Genomic DNA, 23,383 nt, shown 5'->3' with positions numbered 1-23,383 from the left:
CACTACCTGTCCCTGCACCTTGCTAGCTCATCCCTAACCATCCCTCTCTGATGTAAAACTGCACTATAAAGCTTTAGAACAATTTATTACCTGACATATTCCTACAATAATGAAGGCTCCAGGCTACGGCGTAGACTGGGACGGGCAGTCTCCGGGTCTCCATTCTTTCTGTGCACACCCTCAGTCCCTGCCTCACTGCCTGTGCAGACATCCCTCCACCGGACCCGGTGATCACCGCACACAGTACCATACCGGCAGAGGTGTATCTAGGGTTTGTGACACCCGGGGCAAGAATTCATTTTGGCGCCCCCGCAAGGACATATGTGATTTGCACTTAGTCATGTACCGACAAGTTGATCTCCCTAATGCTCTCAATGTTCAGTGAAAAACTGAGAGAAGCTCGTTGTCACAGGACCACAAGTATGAAAATCACATATGAGTAAAGTGTCCATGTGACGACTACTGGAACCTGCAGAGCTGAATCCTGACATCGCAGGCTACTAAATTCTCACAACTAATGCACTGCACACTTTTAGGATTCTCCCTTGCCGGTGGACAGTCATGTCAGCACAAGCATGCGATTTGTATACTTCACCACACTCCGAATAGACGTGCCCGGCCTCGCTCAGTTCATTTTCATTGAGTGAGGCCACACATGTCTAGTCAGCGCATGAATGCATGTATGTAAATCACCAGCACGAGAGAATCCTGACAGCGTACAGTGCGCACTTTGAGAATTCAGAAGTCTGCAGTCACAAAGAATGACTGCAGACTCATCACAAATCTGGACATTCCCTTTAATGCTCGTAACAAATAAAAACATGAGAATTACCATATATACTCGAGTATAAGCCGACCCGAGTATAAGCCTGAGACCCCTAATTTTGCCACAAAAAACTTGGAAAACTTATTGACTCGAGTAGAAGCTTACAGTGGGAAATGCAGCAGCTACCAGTAAATTTAAAAAATAAAAATAGATACCAATAAAAGTAAAATTAATTGAGACATCAGTAGGTTAAATGTTTTTGAATATCCATATTGAATCAGGAGCCCCATAAGTTACTCCATACAAAATACGCCCCATATAATGCTCCATAAAGTTCATGATAGGCCCCATAAGATGCTCCATATGGGAGTGGAGTCGCGTCCATATTTATCACCTTAATGAGCGGTACCACGTGACCGCTGAGCACAGGAAGAGCTGCCGGCGCTGAGACCATCGGAGTTGCAGGCACCGCTGGAGGAGGGTGAGTATGATGTATTGAAGAAGGTGGACGGGCGGCCAACAAAGGACTTAAAAAAAAAACTTGGTGCCGCTCCCCACATCCTGGCGCCCTAGGCACATGCCCTCAAGAACATAGTGGCAAATACGGTTCTATCTATCTATCTATCTATCTATCTATCTATCTATCTATCTATCTATCTATCATCTATCCTTCTATCTATCTATCTATCTATCTATCTATCTATCTATCATCTATCCTTCTATTTTCTATCTATCATCTTCTTAGCTTTCTTCTCTCATTCATTCCCGCTTGTTATATCTACTCCATTTACTATAGTTCTCCTCCTCTCATTATCACAAATTATCAGCCTTTTCACAGTCAAATCAATATGCAGCATGAGCAATGACAGAGCTTGGAAGCCCCTGAGCCACCAATAAAAGTAGACTTATGCTCCATCAAAAGGAAAAACACTATATGGCACTTTTGAAAATAAAATGTAATGTAATTACAAATCCACATACTTTTTAATTAATGTGTATTGCAGTTCTTTTCACAGTTTCAAAACATTCTTTTGAGAGACAATCCTTTTAACTAGATGTTTAAAGCCTGATGAGTTTGTTGCATTTACTTCGGAAATCCATATCACAATGGCTGTGAAATTCTTTACGAAACTTTAACTCAATCTTCGCCCAACTAGAATGATTGACGGCACTTCAGTGTCCCCTTGCTGATGCTGAAATCTCACACTGCTCAGTACAAGCTGCAGCTGTCAGTGAAGGATTTATGAGCTATTTCGCTCTGCAGCTAAACTCATAAAACACTCATTTTAATATCAGGATTAAACAGCCGCTGTGACATGGATTTTCAAAATAAAGAGGTGAGCCTCATCAGATATAAGATATGTATTAATTAAGTGTGCAGTTCGCATTGTAAAATCTTTAAAGCTTCCTGCTCACCAAGTTTTCACAGAAAACAAGTTTTTTTTCTACTCTTTTGCCAAAATTCCATTTGTTACACAATGTAACAGATTTATCAAAATTGTCTAATTCTTAGACAATGCAAACTAGACAGTCTTAAAATTCATCCATGCGACACATTCATTCCAGCACTGAGAGTGTCAAAGGTCATCATCAGCTTATATTCCCGGACTCTTCTGTCTCTCTGAAATTTGAAGTTACCTTTTATTGTACTTGTATTAAACTTGTATTAAAAGGTAAGTTCAAATCTCAGAGAGACAGAAGAGTCTGGGAATATAAACTGATGATGACCTTTGACACTCTCAGTGCAGGAATGAATGTGTCGCATGGATCCATGTTTTTTTTACATCAACTAAGGAATTTGCTTCTCAGACCATGTGGGGTCACCATAACATAGAACCAGACCCCAATCAGAGGACAATAAAACATTCACACTCCTTATCTATGAACTGTTCCAATATTTATGGACATAACTGTTTATCACTCACATAATGGTAATTCTGCTTAACATCACCTGTCTTAGCTATGGCATTTTTCTGTGCTGTTTTGTGCATAAATATGTGATTCTTCAGAATTTCTATTAGTCTATGCCTGATGAAGAGACCTGAGTAGCCTCGAAAGCTTGCAATTTGTTACCATCTTTTCAGTTAGCCATTAAAAGGAATCAACCACTGAGGACTCTCAATTCTAAATATTTTTGAATAATATATGGCACTCCGGTAGCAGCTAATCAGGTTCCAGAGTAGGGCTCCAATCCTTGGCAATCGTAGTAGATAAACTCGGCATTCACACTGGAGTGCAAAGTTTTACTAGTACTATTTGAAAATTGGCCAATTTTCCTTAGAATAGGCCACCAATATTAGGCTGTAAGGGTCCATCTATCAGCATGTTTCCTAACTGGCTGTTTGAAGAGCCCTCAATGCTCGTACTTGCCAACAATGTATATATTTTAAGCTGCTGTGTGAGATATTGCTGCATTGCTCCAGTTGAGCTTAGCACATGTGAATAGTCAGACCCCAACCAATATCATTTGGACAGCTTTATTACCTCATAGGTTTCTTTCTCTCCTTTCTCAGATACTATGGGTTATCCGTCTGGTTCTCCGATGTCATTAAACACCTGCAAGCGGATGAATACGCACTGAGAGTGAAATACTTCACTGGAGAGAATATTTCGAACTATCATTTTAACTTTACTCTTGAAAACCAAATCCATAAAAGTGGAGACTTCATCAATGACAAGTATTAATCTTCATTTCTTCCTTTCATCAATAGTATATTAATCTTATTTTCCTTAGTGTAATTATTGTGTAATGCACATAACCGGTTACAAATATGGGGAACCCAGGCTACAGACCACCCACATGCTAAAATGATGGGAAATATATACTCCTTAGCATTGTAACACCAAGTAAAAAAAGTATTGTCTCCTCAATGAGGAGTTTAGGACCTGCGATGACGTCGCGGCTTGTGATTGGTCGCATGAGCGGTCACATGAGCGGCACGCGACCAATCACAAGCCGCGACGTCATCGAGGGTCCTAAACTCCTCATTCTTAGGAACGGAGGCTGCCGGTTACAATCGGTAAGGTCCAGGGGCCGCCGGACGGGTGAGTATATCCATATTTTTTATTTTAATTCTTTATTTTTTACATGAATATGGATCCCAGGGCCTGAAGGAGAGTCTCCTCTCCTCCAGAACCTTGGAACCATACACTGGGAACTTCCGATTCCGATTTCCGATACCACAAAAATATCAGAACTCGGTATCGGAATTCCGATACCACAAGTATCGGCCGATACCCGATACTTGCGGTATCGGAATGCTCAACACTACTTGTGGAACATTTTGGAGAAATGGCTGCAACATTGGTTCCATGACAAAATCAATGTAATGCTGAGCTGTTATTGTACTTGGAATGAAGTTAAGAGGGGTTCTTGCTACCATACATTGTGCCACCCCACATCATAATCCAGGGAGTGTAACATTCCCTCGCGAAGGCCTGTTTTTAGCATTGCCCACATGATCTCGTCAGATTTGAAAACTTGTGATTATTGACCCATTCTGTAGTGCAAGTGAAATAAGTCATCTAGCTACAGGTGTTCCATTGATCTCACATCACCGCTCTCAAAGACTATCTCAGTGTGGAGCAAGATGGCAGTATAGGCTGAAATAGAGGTCTATCCTCTTTGGCGGTATGCCCACTTTTGTCTTTGATGCGACGATAACCAGAAGATTGGTCTGTAGTCCTTGTGTTCAATGACATGAAGAGACATTTATGAATGAACATAAAAGTGTCCCAGGACCAGTTTGTGAAAGCCAGGCTGCATGTTACTGAACATTTCTCGAACAACCACTAATGGAAATTTCTCACCAGATTTTTGCTACCCCTTTTGAGAGCAGCCTGATGTAGGAGTAGAAACCCTGATCTCAGCCATGTATCATTTGCTGGACTGCTTGCTGCAATTTGATAAATCCCTGTTTTCTCTGCTGCAGATCTACCAGTTCTCTGAATGCTGAGATGGGTATAGCCCCGCCCCACACCACTGATTGGCAGCTTTCTGTGTACACTGTGCATATGCAGAAAGCCGCCAATTAGGAATGGGGTTATGAAGAGCTCATGAATATGGAAGCTACAAGGCAGGTTTACTAGTCCTCTACTAATAATCTCTGGTTGAGTCATTCATTTCTTTTAAGGTTGTATAATGTATCACAATGACTTGACCAAGTGAGCCTATGAGGCCTAATGGCACACAAACAAATTATGGATCCACATTATACAGATCCTTAAGACAGTGCCCATATCTTGTTATACCTCTTTTTAGTACTGCATAGAGAGTTTTGTATCAAATATTGTATATATTTCACAGCATCTCATGCTTTGTTGGGGAGCTTGTAGTTTAAAGGAAACCAGAAAATGAAATATTGTTTAAATAAGGTTTTTATTTTAAATATTTTATTTTTATATCACTATCTATATTAAAAATATATATATTACATATATATATACATCATTTTTTTCTCTACACTTTACACACCTTTCTAAGAACTGCACCTTCAACCTAATCCCACCACTACCCTTCCTTATTCTCCTATCTTTTGAAGTGCACTCTATCAGTCTCCACTCTCTCTCCAATCTCCAAGTGGGTGTTATAAACCGACCCCCCCAGGCCTGGCCATTTCCTTCATTGACCATTTCATTGACCACTTCTACACCTGGCTTTTACACTTTTTCTTTGGTGACATTCCAACCATCATGGGTAACATTAACATTCCCACTGACACCCACCATTCGGCAGCCTCCAAACTCCTGCTGCTTGCTTCATCCTTTGGTCGTACTCAGTGGTCCTCCACAGACCGACATACATTAGACCTTATCTTCACTTGCCTCTGCTACACCTATCTAGCCTCACAACCTCACCTCTTCACCTATTTGACCAACATCTACTCACTTTCTCATCTCTGTCCTTGTCACCTGTCCCCCATGTCCAGCAATGAGCACACCGCTGCTGAAACCTTGCACACCCTCCTCCATATTTTCACTCCATGACACAGACAGTACCACCATTTTGAAGAATGCCACCCTTGCATCAGCTATTCACTTGGTCGCCAATCTCTTACATGGCAAAGTGTGACAAATCAATAGACAACCCTGGAACAATAACCAATAACCTCAATAAAAAGCTTTGGCAATTGTCCAGGATTGCGGAGCAGCACTGGAAGAAAACACACTTACAATATAATTTCAAAACCTTCAAACAAGAAACTTTCACATTTAAGTTGGTCATCACCTCTGCTAAACACCACTACTTCACAACCTTCATATCATGATCCCACAATCTCCAACACTTATTCAACACTTTTAACTCCCTCCTCTGCCTTTGACTGCCCCCTCAGACCTCTCTCATTTCTGCAGAAGACTTTTCCACAAATATTAAAAACAAGATCAGCCAAACCAAACCAGGCAAGTTTTTACTGCTCAACTACCACAACCAATGTGTATAACAGACCACTGCCCTTCCATGTAATCTTCCTCCCCACTGTCACTGAAAGAAAACTTACTCATCTTCCCTCCAAATATAACCACACCACTTGTGCACTTGATCCCATCCCACCTCCTCCCCAACCTCGCCACCACACTTATCCCAGCCCTAACACATCTCTTCAACCTATCATTAACTTCTGGTACCATCCCTTCTACTTTCACCCATGCCACAATCACGTCTATCCTGACACCTACTTTGTGATTCCAACTCATAAAGTTCCATGACTTCCAGTGTCAGCTATACTCTCGTGACACTCAGATCTACCTCTCAGGCCCAGACATCACCTCTCAGCTCTTACCGCCTCCTGCCACCTCCAACTCAAAAATATATCCAGAATCTGTCCTTTCTTCAACACTGAGTTTATTAAAATGTTAGTGCATGCCCTCATCATCTTCCGACTCGACTACTGCAATATCTTCCTCTGTGCCCTCCCAGCTATCGCTCTTGCACCTCTCCAGTGTGTCCTTAACTCTGCTACCTGACTAACCCACCTTGGTACTCCTCCACTTCTCCCCTTTGAAAATACCATTCATTGGCTCCCAATTCCCTCTCGTATCCCATTCAAAATACCAATGTTGAACTACAAAGCCATCCATAATCTGTCTCCTCCGTATATCTCCTAACTAATTTCTGGATACCTTCCACGGAATCTCTGGTCCTTCCAAGATCTCCTTTTCTCCTTCACAATCTTACGTTCCTCATCCAATCACCTTTAAATAAATAGTCATGTACCATGATTAAGTTACTACTGGGAAGTGTCTCATGTTACATTAAGTTCTCTACCCACTCCTCTTTACAACATCATTGTCTGTACATTCAACATAGCATAATATACTGTGCAAAAACACATCAGATCCCAGATCACCGTATACTCTTAAGTCTTAGAAATGTGCAATAATCATATTTCTTACCTAATTTATCTTTTGCATCTATTTTACTTTGTTCTAGAATCATAGAATCATAGAATGGTAGAGTTGGAAAGGACCTCCTGGGTCATCTGGTCCAACCCCCTGCTCAAAGCAGAATTCACTAAATCATCCCAGACAGATGTCTGTCCAGCCTCTGTTTGAAGACTTCCATGGAAGGAGAACTCACCATCTCTCGTGGCAGCCTGTTCCAGTCAATGATCACCCTAACTGTCAAAAAGTTTTTTATAATATCTAATCTGTGTCTCCTCCTATTCAGTTTCATCCCATTGCTTCTAGTCTTTCCTTGTGCAAATGAGAATAAGGATGATCCTTCTACAATATGACAGCCCTTGAGATATTTGTAGACAGCTATTAAGTCTCCTTTCAGTCTTCTTTTTTGCAAGCTAAACACTGCCAAATCCTGTAACCGTTCCTCATAGGACATGGTTTGCAGTCCGGTCACCATCCTGGTTGCTCTTCTCTGAACTTGCTCAAGTTTGTAGATGTCTTTTTTAAAATGTGGTGACCAAAGAGGAGTAGAGGGCAATAATGACTTCACGTGATCTAGACTGTATGCTTCTGTTAATGCATCCCAGAATTGTATTTGCCCTTTTTGCTGCTGCATCACACTGTTGAGTCATGTTCAGTTTATGATCTATTAGTATACCCAAGACTTTTTCACGTGTTGTTGCTTAGCCCTATCCCTCCCATTCTGTATATGCTTTTTTCACTTTTATTGCCCAGATGTAGTACTTTGCATTTTTTTCCTGTTAAAATCCATTCTATTAGTTGCTGCCCACTGCTCCGGTGTATTTACATCTTCTTGAATTCTCTTTTTCTCTCTTCTCTAGTATTAGCTATCCCTCCTAGCTTTGTGTCATCAGCAAATTTAATCAGTGTACCCTCAATTCCTTCATCTAAATCATTGATAAAGATGTCGAACAATACAGGGCCCAGGACAGAACCCTGTGCTACCCCACTTGAGACATTCTTCCAGCTGGTTGCTTAACCATTTACAACCACTCTTTGGGTCCGATCACTAAGCCAGTTATGAATCCACCTAACAGTTGCCTTGTCCATTCCATACTTAGTCATTTTTTCAATAAGGATAGTGTGAGATACTTTGTCAAATGCTTTGCTGAAGTCAAGATTTACTACAGCATTTCCCTGATCCACCCAGTCAGTGATTCTGTCATAGAAGGAAATTAAGTTAGTCTGACATGACTTATTACTTACAAACCCATGCTGACTCTTGTTAATCACTTCATTTTTATCCAGGTACTTACATATATGTTTAATAATTTGTTCAAAGATCTTTCCTGGTATAGAAGTCATACTCACCGGCTTATAGTTCCCTGGGTTCACCTTCTTCCCCTTATTGAAGATAGGAACAACATTTGCTCTTCTCCAGTCTTCTGGGACTTCTCCTGTTGTCCAAGAATTTTCAAAGATTATGGAGAGTGGTTAAAAAATGTCTTCTGCTATCTCCTTCAGTTCTCTGGGGTGCAATTCATCTGGACCTGAAGACTTGAATTCATTTATGTTAGCTACGTCTTTCCTCACTATCTTTCTGTTTATAGATAGCCTTGATTCTTCTATCCCTTTAAAAGGACAGTGAAAATCTGTTGATGTTACATTTCCTTTCTGAGAGAAAACAGATGCAAAATAGGAATTTAAAAGTTTGGCCTTCTCAACATCCTTTCTTACCATTTCATCATTTTCATCCTGTAAAAATCCTATAGCATCTTTGACTTTTCTTTTACTTTTTGACATATCCCCCAAATCCTTTTTTATTCCTTTTGACGTCTCTTGCAAGCCTTAATTCATTCATCTATTAATATTAAGTTACATTCTGTATTATGTTGTATTCACAGATTTATTTCAATGAAGTTTAAATCAGTCGTATTTCAAGATTCACTGTTTGAGAGATGTTATTTTGAGGATGTGACATCGCTGAACACCTACTTTAGAAACTGCACCTTCATACATTCACATTTTGTAAACACAGGTGAGAATATTTCCCGTATATGTATTCCTGATTACACAGTACCACTCCATCCCATGGTAGAACATGCAAACTCTTTGCAGATGTTGTTTTTGGGTGAATTTGAACCCATAACCAAAGAGTTGCAATGCTAACCACTGAACCACTGTGCTGCCTCATTGCTACGAGCAAACTTGTAAGCAAAAATTCAATACAATCATGCTGCTGGTCACCTTATTTATTATCAAAGGTAAAGGTAAAGTTATATGTATATGAAAAGCTAAATATATAAACAAATAGTTTTAGGCAGATATAGAAAAATACTAATTAAGAATACCTTCAAAATTATTGCTAAAATCTTTTGAACAGTATTGTAATATATTTATAATAAATAAATATATATATATATATTCATATACGTTTTTATATAGATATATATATATATATATATATATATATATATATATATATATATATATATATATATATATATTTATTTTAAAATATACCTATCATATTCCTTTATTACTGCAGTAATATCCACTTATGGTCCATATGAGAACAGTGACATCTGGTGCACAACAGAAATACAAAAATTGTAGAATGGAAACTTAATTAAGCAAGATTTTTATATAACAACGTTTTATAGTGTGCATGATGGTTTTATATAGCTTGAGACCAAAATCTAATTAGCATAAATAACGCTGGCTAATTGAATCATTTAAAGGGAATGTGTCAGCAGGATTTTACTCCTTAAATTATTTATATGTGCATGTAGTTCTTTCAGAAAAAATAAGTCCAGCAATACCTTTACATGATCAGTCTGCTCCTCCATTACTGAGAAATCAGCGCTTGAATTGATATGCAAATGAAGGTTGAATGACTGTGGTAGATCCAGATCTATTCCCCAGCCAGCACTGCCTCTCCTTGTTCCCCAATGGCTCTTTTGCCTGAAGTCACACAGCATAGAAGCCTGTCAGTCAAGCAGGAGGAGGCGGCACTGCATGGGAAATAGAGCTGGAGTGACAGAGGCTTCACATCTATCATACCTCTTTAAGCGTCATTTGCATATTAATTAAAACTCTGATTTTTCAGTAATGGAGAAATGGACTGGCCATGTAAAGGTATTGCTGGACTTGTCTTTGAACCAGCTACATGAGCATATCATTAGTTTTTTGGGTGAAATCCTGCTGACAGATTAATTTTAAGAGATATAAACTGGAAAGTCTGAATGTTATAATTAAAAGAAAATCTCCTTTATTCTGATATGCATGTTTTTTTTTTTCAGACCTCGAAAAATACAAGTTCACTGATAGTGAATTGATAAATTGCACATTTCACGATCCGAAAGTGGGATGCCAGATCACATTTGATGACGACTACAGTGCCTACTGGATCTACTTTGTAAATTTCCTGGGAACGCTTGCCGTCCTTCCTGGCAACATTGTCTCTGCTCTTTTGATGGACAAAATTGGGAGATTAACAATGCTGGGTATGTTACACTGAGATTAGTCTTCTGGCAAATGAACTAATTAAGTGTTGTCCACTAATAATTAGACACTTTTGGACAATCCTTAGGGCTCATGCAGACATCCATGGATCTCGGTCGGATCACGGAGTGGCCGCGGATCTGCCATCCCAAGCTTGACAGCTTCATATACACTCACCGGCCACTTTATTAGGTACACCATGCTAGTAACGGGTTGGACCCCCTTTTGCCTTCAGAACTGCCTCAATTCTTCGTGGCATAGATTCAACAAGGTGCTGGAAGCATTCCTCAGAGATTTTGGTCCATATTGACATGATGGCATCACACAGTTGCCGCAGATTTGTCGGCTGCACATCCCAAAGATGCTCCATACAAGGCAGGATGGATCCATGCTTTCATGTTGTTTACGCCAAATTCTGACCCTACCATCCGAATGTCGCAGCAGAAATCGAGACTCATCAGACCAAGCAACGTTTTTCCAATCTTCTACTGTCCAATTTCGATGAGCTTGTACAAATTGTAGCCTCAGTTTCCTGTTCTTAGCTGAAAGGAGTGGTACCCGGTGTGGTCTTCTGCTGCTGTAGCCCATCTGCCTCAAAGTTCGACGCACTGTGCATTCAGAGATGCTCTTTGGCCTACCTTGGTTGTAACGGGTGGCGATTTGAGTCACTGTTGCCTTTCTATCAGCTCGAACCAGTCTGCCCATTCTCCTCTGACCTCTGGCATCAACAAGGCATTTCCGCCCACAGAACTGCCGCTCACTGGATTTTTTTTCTTTTTCGGACCATTCTCTGTAAACCCTAGAGATGGTTGTGCATGAAAATCCCAGTAGATCAGCAGTTTCTGAAATACTCAGACCAGCCCTTCTGGCACCAACAACCATGCCACGTTCAAAGGCACTCAAATCACCTTTCTTCCCCATACTGATGCTCGGTTTGAACTGCAGGAGATTGTCTTGACCATGTCTACATGCCTAAATGCACTGAGTTGCCGCCATGTGATTGGCTGATTAGAAATTAAGTGTTAACAAGAAGTTGGACAGGTGTACCTAATAAAGTGGCCAGTGAGTGTATTTCTATAAAACTGTTATTCTTGGGAGATCCGCAGCCATTCCGTGCTTTTTGGTCCGTGATTGGACCGAGATCCATGGATGTCTGCATGAGCCCTTAGGATTGAGTCGAATAGAAGCTGAACAGCCATTACACAGTGTATGCAGCGATATACAGCCGGCTGCTGGCAGCACTGCAAGCATATTGATTAAGATATGGATGGCCTATCCTGAGTATAAGCCATCCATATTCAAGTAGTGAACAACTTCTTGAAGGCAACCTGCAACAAATATGCCCTTTATAGTCATTTTGTTGATCAAAAGATTGAAAGTTGAATTCATCCTATGGAATTCGATGGGAATATGAGGCTTCCGTCCCTTATGTAGTGATAAAAGGAGGCATCCCATACTAACACCTTCATGACTGGAGGTATTTTCGTTTTTGCATTTTCATTTTTTGCTCCCATTCTTCCCAGAGCCATGACTTTTTTTATTTTTCGGTAAAAATGGCCATGTGGGGGCTTGTTTTTTGAGGGACAAGTTGTAATTTGATTGACACCACTGGTTTTAACATATCATGTACTGGAAAATGGGAAAAAATTCCAAGTGCGGTGAAATTGCAAAAAAGTGCAATACCACAGTTGTTTTTTGCTTGGCTTTTTTACTGTATTAGCTAAATGCTAAAACTGACTTGCCATTATGATTCTCCAGGTCATTACAAGCTCATAGACACCAAACATGTCTAGGTTCTTTTGTATCTAAGTGGTGAAAGAAAAATTCCAAACTTTGTTAAAAAAAAAAAAAAAGAATTCCATTTTCCGATACCCGTAGCGTCTCCATTTTTCGTGATCTCAGGTTGAGTGAGGACTTATATTTTGTGTGCTGTGCTGAAGATTTTAATTATACCATTCTGGTGCAGATACGATCTTTTGGTCGCCCATGATTGAATTTTAATGTTTAAATCCTTTTTTATTGATAGATCAGGCAATTCTGAACGCGGCGATACCAAATATGTGTAGGTCTGATTATTTTTATTATTGTTTTATTTTGAATGGGACGAAAGGGGGTGAACTTTTATATTTTTTTATTTTTGTAATGTTTTTAAAAACTTTTTTTTTTTTTTACTTCTGGCATGCTTCAATTGTCTCCATGAGAGACATGAAGCTACAATAATCCGATCAGCTCTGCTACATACAGGTGATGACCAGCAGAATTACTCACTTGCTATGAGCGCCGACCACCGTGTGGCGCTCATAGTAATCCGGCAGTGACAACCATAGAGGTCTGCTGGAGACCTCTGGTTGTCATGCTAACCCATCGACAACCCGCGGTCATGTGACACAGGCGCCGATGAGCAGGATTTCCAGCACGCTTGCCGGAAGCTCGTGTTAAATGCCGCTGTCAGAGTTTAACAGTGGCATTTAACTAGTTAACAGCGGTGGGTGGATCGCAATTCCACCTGCAGCTGTTAGAGGCACATGTCAGCTGTTCAAAACACCTCACATGGTCCGGAAAAGATGTGGGCTCAGCGCCGGAGCCCACGTCAAAGGGAGGGTGTCCGTCATCTGTGTATTATTACGCCCGATGTCGGAAAGGGGTTAAATTAACTTTGCTTGGAATGGTAATCTAAGGATAGGTTGACACGACAGGATGAGTATTTGGCTTTTTTTTCCACTGCATATTTTTTTTGCCCACAAATGTCAGCATATTATACCTCCGGCAAACAGAATGGGAGTTTTATAAATCTCATGCCAGCTTTGCTTTTTTTTTTACACTTGTAGTGCAGCAGTAGCACTCTGTGCATTGATGAGGCAGTGACCAAGCAAAGCTCAAAGCATAACGTCTCTTTAATGTTCAACTCAAAAAAACACAGCACACGATACCCTCCAGATCGCAGCCGGGGACCATAGCCTTCAGTTTACAGTCACTAAACACGCTAGTCCATCTCTGACCAGTTAGGCCGGCGTCACACTAGCGAGTTTTACAGACGTATGAGCGCAGAAAATACGTCCAGAAAATACGCATTGCAAACGGCCCAATGATTCTCTATGGGGCAGCTCCTATCTGCCGTATATTACGCATCTGTAATATACGGTATGTTACGGGCGTAGAAAATCGCAGCATGCTGCGTTTGTCAGCGTATTGTGCAAAAAATCCACCAATGAAAGTCTATGGGGGCGAGAAAATTATGAATTACACACGGACCATGCGTGTGACTTGCGAGAAATATGCACCGGTGTTCTATAGAAAAGCCGGCAATTCAGTGCGGTGTACAGTAAAATCACACTGACAGAATAGAATAGAATAGGTAGAATAGATGTGTATACATAGAATAGATATATATATATATATATATATATATATATATATGTCAGTGAGACACATATATATATATTTATATTTAATTCAGCGCTAGATAGCAGAACAGCCGGTAATTCAATTTCAATTGCCGGCTTTTCCTATCTCCTTCACAAACCCGACAGGATATGAGACATGGTTTACATTCAGTAAACCATCTCATATCCCTTCTTTTATTACATATTCTTCTTTACTAATGTAAGAAGTGTCTCTGTGTAAAATTTGGGGGCTCTGGCTATTAAATTAAAGGGTTAATTGTAGAAAAAAAATGTGTGTGCTCCCGCGCAATTTTCTCCGCCAGAGTGGGAAAGCCAGTGGCTGAGGGCAGATATTAATAGCCTAGAGAGGGACCATGGTTATAGGACCCCCCTGGCTAAAAACATCTGCCCCCAGCCACCCCAGAAAAGGCACATCTGGAAGATGCGCCTATTCTGGCACTTAGCCTCTCTCTTCCCACTCCCGTGTAGCAGTGGGATATGGGGTAATGAAGGATTAATGTCACCTTGCTATTGTAAGGTGACATTAAGCCAGGTTAATAATGGAGAGGCATCAATTATGATACCTATCCATTATTAATCCAATAGTACGAAATGGTTAATAAAACACACACACACGTTATTAAAAAGTATTTTAATGAAATAAAGACACATGGTGTTTTAATATTTTATTATACTCTTAATCCACCTGAAGACCCTTGTCACCTGAAATAAAGTTAAAAAAAAACAAACAACAATATTCCATACCTTCCGTCGTTCAGTCTTGTCCCATGCTGTAAATCCATCTGAAGGGGTTAAATCATTTTACACCCAGGAGCTCTGCTAATGCAGCTGTGCTCCTGTCTGTAAACCTTGGTGAATGAATGGAATGCAGGGGAATGTACTGTAGTTACCTCGAGTCGCGGTGATGCGCCCTCTGCTGGATGAACTCATATGAACTCGAGCGTGAGAAAATATACTGAAAAGTTCCCAGGCTCGAGTTCATATGAGTTCATCCAGCAGAGGGCGCATCACCACGACTCGAGGTAACTACAGTACATTCCCCTGCATTCCATTCATTCACCAAGTTTTACAGTCAGGAGCACAGCTGCATTAGCAGAGCTCCTGGGTGTAAAATGATTTAACCCCTTCAGATGGATTTACAGCGTGGGACAAGACTGAACGACGGAAGGTATGGAATATTGTTGTTTGTTTATTTTTTTACTTTATTTCAGGTGACAAGGGTCTTCAGGTGGATTAAGAGTATAATAAAATATTAAAACACCATGTGTCTTTATTTCATTAAAATACTTTTTAATAATGTGTTTGTGTTTTATTAACCATTTCGTACTATTGGATTAATAATGGATAGGTGTCATAATTGACGCCTCTCCATTATTAACCTGGCTTAATGTCACCTTACAATAGCAAGGTGACATTAACCCTTCATTACTCCATATCCCACCGCTACACGGGAGTGGGAAGAGAGTGGCTAAGTGTCAGAATAGGCGCATCTTCCAGATGTGCCTTTTCTGGGGTGGCTGGGGGCAGATGTTTTTAGCCAGGGGGGGTCCTATAACCATGGTCCCTCTCTAGGCTATTAATATCTGCCCTCAGTCACTGGCTTTCCCACTCTGGCGGAGAAAATTGTGTGGGAGCCCACGCCAATTTTTTCCAGGATTTAACCCTTTAATTTAATAGCTAGAGCCCCAAAATTTTACACTTCTTACATTAGTAAAGAGGAATATGTAATAAAAGAAGGGATATGAGATGGTTTACTGCATGTAAACCATGTCTCATATCCTGTCGGGTTTGTGAAGGAGATAGGAAAAGCCGGCAATTGAATTACCGGCTTTTCTGCTATCTAGCGCTGCATTAAATATATATATATATATATATATATATATATATATATATATATATATATATATATATGTGTGTCTCACTGACATATATATATATATATATATATACATATATATATATATAGACTGTATATATGTTTTTAAGAATATTTGAGCCGATGGATCCATGATATGTCCATTTTGCAAGCCTGCGAGAAAAAAAAATCGCTGCACGGATGCCATACGGATGACACACGGATAAATTTGTGCGTAAAAATCGCATCCTCGCATTGAATACGGAACAGTGTTTTGGGACAATTACTGCGTATTACGGCCATAAAAAGCGGACTGTATTTTCATACACCTAGTGTGACGCCGGCCTTACTGTGGGTGACTGCACCACTGTGTACGCTGTGGGTGCCAGGCATCTCAGCTCCCCTGGCTGTTTGGAGCTCTGCAGAGCCGACTGCTCTGCCCTGTAGCAAACACCAGACTGACACTGACTCTGACCCTGACACACCCAAACCCTATACTGCAGGGTTTTTAACTAGCAAACTGTGGCCTTCAGCCACATGGAAAACCCAGCCAGGGATGAAACGGACTGCGCCAATTTCATCTGCAGTCTGTTTCAAAACACAAAAGCCCATATGACAGAGAAAAAGAACTTTAGACACATCTTTCAAAACACTCTACAGTAATAGGTATTGTTACATTGCAATTGTAATAGACATGATTCAGATATTTCAGCATGGTTCAGAGGCTGCCCCACGATTAAAAATTGAGGTCCTTTTTTATCATTTACGTTTTTTTAAGTCACATTTCTTCTTTGACTTTTGGCATTCATTGTCGTTTTTTTGTGCAAGGTTCACACAAATGACGAATTTTGCTCAAAGTAAAAATTATCTTTTTTGGGGGGGGACTTTCTATTGCAAACAGTCACACATTTGGAAAAATGGTGCAAACATTGAACAAGGTGCAAACATTGCACAATCTTTTCTGGCATACATAAAATCACTTCAGGGAGAGGTTTGGGGTACTGAAGTACATTTACAAAACAATGTATGACTTTTAAAAAAGTTGCAAATTAGAATTAGGAGCAAGTCAAAAACAGGAGAAAAAAAAACAACTATACATAAAACGGCGCCAAAGCAATAATGGCTCCATGACCCAAATTTATCAGTGTTTTTGACAGATTTCTGGTGTACAGATTTTGAAAAGTTGCTGTTTTTGTGACTTTTGGAGTATTCACGCCAGTCCTGACAAGATCCACCAAAGTAGGTGAAGCATGGACCGGACAGGGCATGATGAGGTCTGCCAACAAATCCTTCAAGAGTCGCATTGGTGGTGTATCTTATGCCAGAAGTATACTCTTGGAGTAACATTTTTGGGGAGGTGCATGGAGGTGCAAGCTACTGATAAGATGGGCTGAATTCGTTAAGTCGTGTGCTCCTCTTAATGAATTGGGTGCATCTTACTCCTGCAGGAACCTTAATTAAGAAAGGCTTGTAAAATACTTAATGAAAGAGTCCTATATGTCGAATATCTTTTCCCTGCTGTATTTCCTTTCAGGAGGATCCATGGTTTTGTCCGGCATAAGCTGTTTCTTCCTTTGGTTCGGTACCAGTGAGTCCATGATGGTGGGAATGTTGTGTGTCTACAATGGTCTTACTATTTCTGCCTGGAATTCTCTGGATGTGGTGACTGTGGAGCTATACTCGACAGACAAGAGGTAAGGCTACAGGCAAGACAAACTCACAATCTCAAATATAATCTTATTAGTAGAGCCGCGGTATGGACATCAAAGCAAAAGTCCTACATTTTGTTGATTGGTCGCCCGTATTGGTTAAATTACTTTTGGGAACATTGAGGAACGAGATTGACAGGCCTGGAGGTTGTGCTTTAATTTTCTCTTTTATTCAATTTAGGAAATAGCAGCTGGCGCTCCATTATGAGTGATTGATTTTTTTCAATCCTGATGGATCATTTAATTATTGGCTAACATCATTGACTTAATTTACATATCTCCTTCATAAACCATACACAAACAGGCTATCCAAAAATACATGTGACAATCTATCAAAGTAATTGGATCCAGACAACTTATGGATGACAGATTTTGCGATTAGGGCAAGACATGCATATTCAAGATGAGAGATAAAAATAAAGGAAATAAAAAGACACTATGATCAAGAGCAAGAGGGCTGAGAGGATGTCTGGAGACTGAAGTGTTGGGTTATAGGCTAACATTATGATACAGAAAACATAATTTCTGCACAGATACGGTACATATCATTTGTAACTATAGTGTACAGTGGTGCTTGAACGTTTGTGAACCCTTCAAAAAATTTATATTTCTGCATAAATTTTACCAAAAACTACATTATTATTATTATTTATTTATATAGCACTATTGATTCCATGGTGCTGTACATGAGAAGGGGTTACATCAAACTACAAATATCACGTACAGTAGCCAAACTAACAATGATAGACTGGTACAGAGGGAAGAGGACTCTGCCATTGCAGCTTACATTCTACAGAATAATGGGGAAGGAGACAGTAGGTTGTGGGTTGCCGTAGCTCCGATGGTGATGAGTTGGCCGTGTGGTCATTACAGGTTGTAAGCTTTCATGCAGAAATGGGTTTTCAGGTTCCGTCTGAAGGATCCAAATATAGTAGATAATCGGACGTGTTGGGGCACAGAATTCCAGAGGATGGGGGATATTCAGGAGAAATCTTGGAGGCGATTGGGTGAGGAATGAATAAGTGTGGAGGAGAGAAGGAGGTCTTGGGAGGATCGGAGATTACGTGAGGGAAGATATCTTGAGATTAGTTCGGAGATATACAGAGGAGAAAGGTTATGGATGGCTTTGTAGGTCAGTGTTAGTAGTTTGAATTGGATACGCTGGGAAATTGGCAGCCAGGGAAGGGATTTGAAAAGTGGGGAAGCAGTAGAGTAGAAAGGAGAGAGATTAATTAGTCGGGCAGCAGAGTTAATGACGGACTGGAGAGGTGCTAGAGTGTTAGAAGGTAGGCCACAGAGGAGGGTGTTGCAGTAGTCAAGGCGGGAGATGATTGGGGCATGAACAAGCATTTTGGTAGAGTGAGGGTTGAGGAAATGATTGATTCTGGAAATATTTTTGAGCTGGAGGCGACAGGAAGTGGCGAGAGCTTGGATGTGTCGTTTGAAGGACAGGGCAGTGTCAAGGGTTACTCCGAGGCAGCGCATTTCTGGTACTGGGGAAAGTGTCATTTATTGTGATAAATAGATCAGGTAGGGAAGACATGTGAGATGGAGGAAAGATAATTAGATCAGTCTTTCACACAAATCCTAATACTGGATAGAGAGAATCAAATCTAACAAATGAGTAAAAAAAAATACTTTCAGTATCACATGTTTGTGAGTGGCAAATGTATGTGAACCTTTAGGATTAGCACACAATTTTAAGGTGAAATTAGAGTCTACTGTTTTCAATTAATGGAATGATATCAGGTGTGAGTCGGCAATAATTCTTGTATAAAAAGAGCAGGGATGTTTATGGAGGTAAGGCACGAGCAAAGGAAATATTTGGTATCTATGAATTAGATAAAAAATGTAGGAAGGGGCAAAATTAGACAGGACTTTTTAGGTTAAGTTACCGATTGAACCGAACACAAGGGTTGCAGACCGTCCAGAAATTCCTGGACATAATGTAAGAAATAGGCCACTTTTTTCCCCAAACATTTGATGCATACATGATTTTTTTTTTTTAAGCTGGAAGAGCTTGTGGAGATTTTTATGATGGTAATTATCAACATTTTACATTTCACAGTGAAGGTTGCTAATGCGTTCACATCAGTGTTATAGGCTGTAGATATGTATCGCTTAAAATCCAGTGTGTCCATAAAAATTGATGGTAGTCTGTGGCTTTTAGATAATTTCTAGAAAAAAAAAATAAAAATCAAGATGGCAAACGCTGGAGATCTACACTGAGATCTTATACATTAGGACTCCTCTCCGTTATAACAGTATACGTGTCCAGTTCTTGAATCTGTCTGATCTTACAATATGTATTTTATTGCAGGTCCACCGGCTTCGGCTTTCTGAATGCACTATGCAAAGCAGCGGCAGTGCTTGGAAATTTAATATTCGGTTCACTTGTGGGAATCACTAAAGCCATACCTATATTACTGGCCTCAGCTGTGCTTGTATGCGGAGGTCTGGTAGGACTTCGACTGCCGGACACAAGAAACCAGGTGTTGATGTAAATGGAAACAAAAGCCATTGCGGATACAATTTTTTTCTGTATTCCCTGAAAAAAAAAAAGGAAAAATATGCTCAAAATTTCATCGAGAAGCCCGAACACATCATGTTAACAAAATGTACTGTAGACGTCCTTGCTGTGCTGTGTGTGTAGAAATAGAGCTGTCCAAATAATTTTCATTTAAGTAGATTTTTACATAGGATTTCCATTGTGTCATGCCTTTTTTGCTTATTTACTTTCGATTGGCCAGCTCTCCATGGGCCCATTTATATGAACTTGGAAATCAGGCACTTATACTGAGCAAGTTATAAGATCGCAGGAATAATGCCAAAGATCAGGCCAAAAACATGGTTCTACGCATTGTGTGTCATCCAAATAAATATGTCTATGCCCATTGCCTGTGTGTCTGTCTGGCGCTCAAAATTATTGGCTGAAAAATATCAGACACATTTTAGGTTAAATCTAATTCGTATTGTTTCATTACCACAGAAAAGTAATGCAACATATTAAAATTCTTGTGCATAGATAAGCAGTTATGTGCCATAGATGGTCGCTTTCTATGGTTAGAAAAGTAAACATTGCATATAAACTAAAATAGACGTGCCACGTGTTTAACACAAGTATCATTAAAGCAGCTCTATTACCCGACTTCATAATATAAACTGTATACATTTAAATGGATATCTTAGACCTGTTGAGGCTGGTATTCTTACTTTGAAAATCCATATCAGTAGCTGTTTAATACTGTCTATTAGACTTATTTATTAATGTATACAGATTGTATTGTCAAAACTAATCACAATTCCGTTCTAAGACACTGAAAAATTAGTAGATCAGTAAGTCAGCAATTGGTGAGTGTAAATGGACCTTTAGGCTGGCCCAAAAAAGTTGCAATATGACAATGAAAGGCGTTCTCTTAATTAACAAATCAAAATCATTTTACCTAAGGGGCGAATCACTATAGAATTAAAATGGCTGCTGTCCTGTTATACTGACAGAAACCTGTCCTAGAATGTTAGAACTACTACTGTTAGTAGTCCACTGCACAGGAGACAGTGAGCATGCTCAGTAGGCTATTTCTCTGCTGGGCACCGGAGATAATCTATACCATGTATGGTAATTCAGAAAGATTGGATGAACAGCAGTGTGAGTGACCTCTTCTTCTTACCACAACACCCCTGGTATCTCCAGTATTAGATCAGATGGACAGGATGGACAGCAGTGTGAGCAGCCTATTCTTACCGCAAGATCCATGGTATCTTCAGCATTAGATCAAATGGACTGGATGGACAGCAGTGTGAGCAGCCTCTTCTTAACACTACACCCCTGGAATCTCCAGTATCAGATGGATAGGATGGACAGCAGTGTGAGCAGCCTTTTTCTTACCACAACACCCCTGGTATTTTCAGTATTAGATCAGATGGGCAGAATGGACAGCAGTGTGAGCAGGCTCTTCTTACCTCAGCACTCCTGTTATCTCCAGTATTAGATCAGATGGGCAGAATGGACAGCAGTGTGAGCAGCCTCTTCTTACTACAACACCCCTGGTATCTCTATTATTAGACCAGACAGACAGGAAGGACAGCAGTGTGAGCAGCCTCTTCTTACCTCAGCACTCCTGTTATCTCCAGTATTAGATCAGATGGACAGGATGGACAGCAGTATGAGTGCTCTCTTCTTACTGTAACACCCTTGGTATCTCCAGTATTAGATCAGATGGACAGGGTGGACAGCAGTGTGAGCAGCCTCTTCTTACGAAAACACCCCTGGTATCTCTATTATTAGACCAGACAGACAGGGAGGACAGCAGTGTGAGCAGCCTCTTCCTACTCCAGCACTCCTGGTATCTCCAGTATTAGATCAGATGGGCAGAATGGACAGCAGTGTGAGCAGGCTCATCTTACCTTAGTACTCCTGGTATCTCCAGTATTAGGTCAGATGGACAGGGTGGACAGCAGTGTGAGCAGCCTCTTCTTACCTTAGTACTCCTTGTATCTCCAGTATTAGATCAGATGGACAGGGTGGACAGCAGTGTGAGCAGCCTCTTCTTACCTTAGTACTCCTTGTATCCCCAGTATTAGATCAGATGGACAGGGTGGACAGCAGTATGAGCAGGCTCATCTTACCTTAGTGCTCCTGGTATCTCCAGTATTAGATCAGATGGACAGCGTGGACAGCAGTGTGAGCAACCTCTTCTTACTCCAGTACCCATGGTATACCCACTAGTATTAGTGGTGTGGATAATCCTACATATGAAGGGAGGGGGCAGAGTTACCTACTGCACATGCTCAGAGGCTCCTGTACTAAGGTTCTAGGATAGGTATCTGACAGCATAACAAGTCGGCCATTTTAATTCCATAATGAGAACCTCCCTAGACTAAAGAATTGTGATTTGCTAATTGAATGTATTTAGAAACTTATATACAATGACATTTCTTTTAGCCATTTATTTTTATATTCTTGGAGAACCCCTTTAAGAAGACATTCAGTGGCATAGTTTGGTCCCTGGTTAGAGCGAAGGCCCAGATGAGTAATACAGAGGAATGGTGCCATTTTATCATAAATACACAATAATATGGGGGGGACCTGGATTCTGCACTGGGGCCAAGGAGCTTTAACCCACCCCTCTTCCAAGAACATGAACAAGAGATCAAAACACAGAGTCCCAACAATAGCTGGATTCATTTTCCATTTCTCACTCAATATCCCCACATGTTTATTGAAGGCTCTTTCAGTAAATCTATGCAGCAATATCATATCAACAACCGTAATATTCGAACTGGTCCTCTATAAATTTACCAGCATGTAACACATCTCTTTAAACTATTTTGTTCAAGATTATTATAACTTTCTTTTGATTACGTGTTGTATTTTATTTGTGAACTAAAAATATGCCAACAGTTTCCATTTGCCGGGACCTATGTGCAATGTCTTTAAAGTATAAGCAAACGAACGGTTTTATTGCAAATTGCTACTTTGTATTTCAAACCGTGAAATAAAGCAAATAGTTTATAAAGTGGGAGTGGTAAAAAATATATATTTATCTTTATTTATAACTAAAACAGTTTTTCAGATATGGAGCTCTATATCCAACTCTATATCCAACTTCTTCCCTTTCTGTACTCAGTGTGCTCCCCCTTGTGGCAGCTCCTGGCAGTCAGAATCTTCTCATTTATTATTGCTTTATTATTATGGAGGAGGATTATTTTCACTGACTCAATGTTATATGTATATACATTCAAGAAGCTAAGCATTTTAGCATATTTCTAAGCCTTTTCCATGCTG

At 40.2% G+C, this 23,383-nt stretch overlaps 1 protein-coding gene across 1 annotated transcript in view; it reads left to right on the top strand.

Moving 5' to 3' along the window:
- SV2C (synaptic vesicle glycoprotein 2C) overlaps window positions 1-20,494 on the top strand; it is a 334,443-nt gene extending 313,949 nt beyond the window's left edge. Inside the window, exons 9-13 of the mRNA XM_077287335.1 lie at window positions 3,280-3,444; window positions 9,031-9,164; window positions 10,429-10,632; window positions 17,424-17,583; window positions 19,919-20,494. Coding sequence (XP_077143450.1) covers window positions 3,280-3,444; window positions 9,031-9,164; window positions 10,429-10,632; window positions 17,424-17,583; window positions 19,919-20,102 — 847 coding nt within the window. The 3' untranslated portion in view covers window positions 20,103-20,494. The remainder of the gene's footprint in view (window positions 1-3,279; window positions 3,445-9,030; window positions 9,165-10,428; window positions 10,633-17,423; window positions 17,584-19,918) is intronic.
- Window positions 20,495-23,383: the final 2,889 nt, after the last annotated feature.

Source organism: Ranitomeya variabilis, chromosome 1 (assembly GCF_051348905.1).
Source record: "Ranitomeya variabilis isolate aRanVar5 chromosome 1, aRanVar5.hap1, whole genome shotgun sequence".
NCBI lineage: Eukaryota > Metazoa > Chordata > Amphibia > Anura > Dendrobatidae > Ranitomeya > Ranitomeya variabilis.
This window is presented reverse-complemented; position numbering and strand designations above follow the sequence as displayed.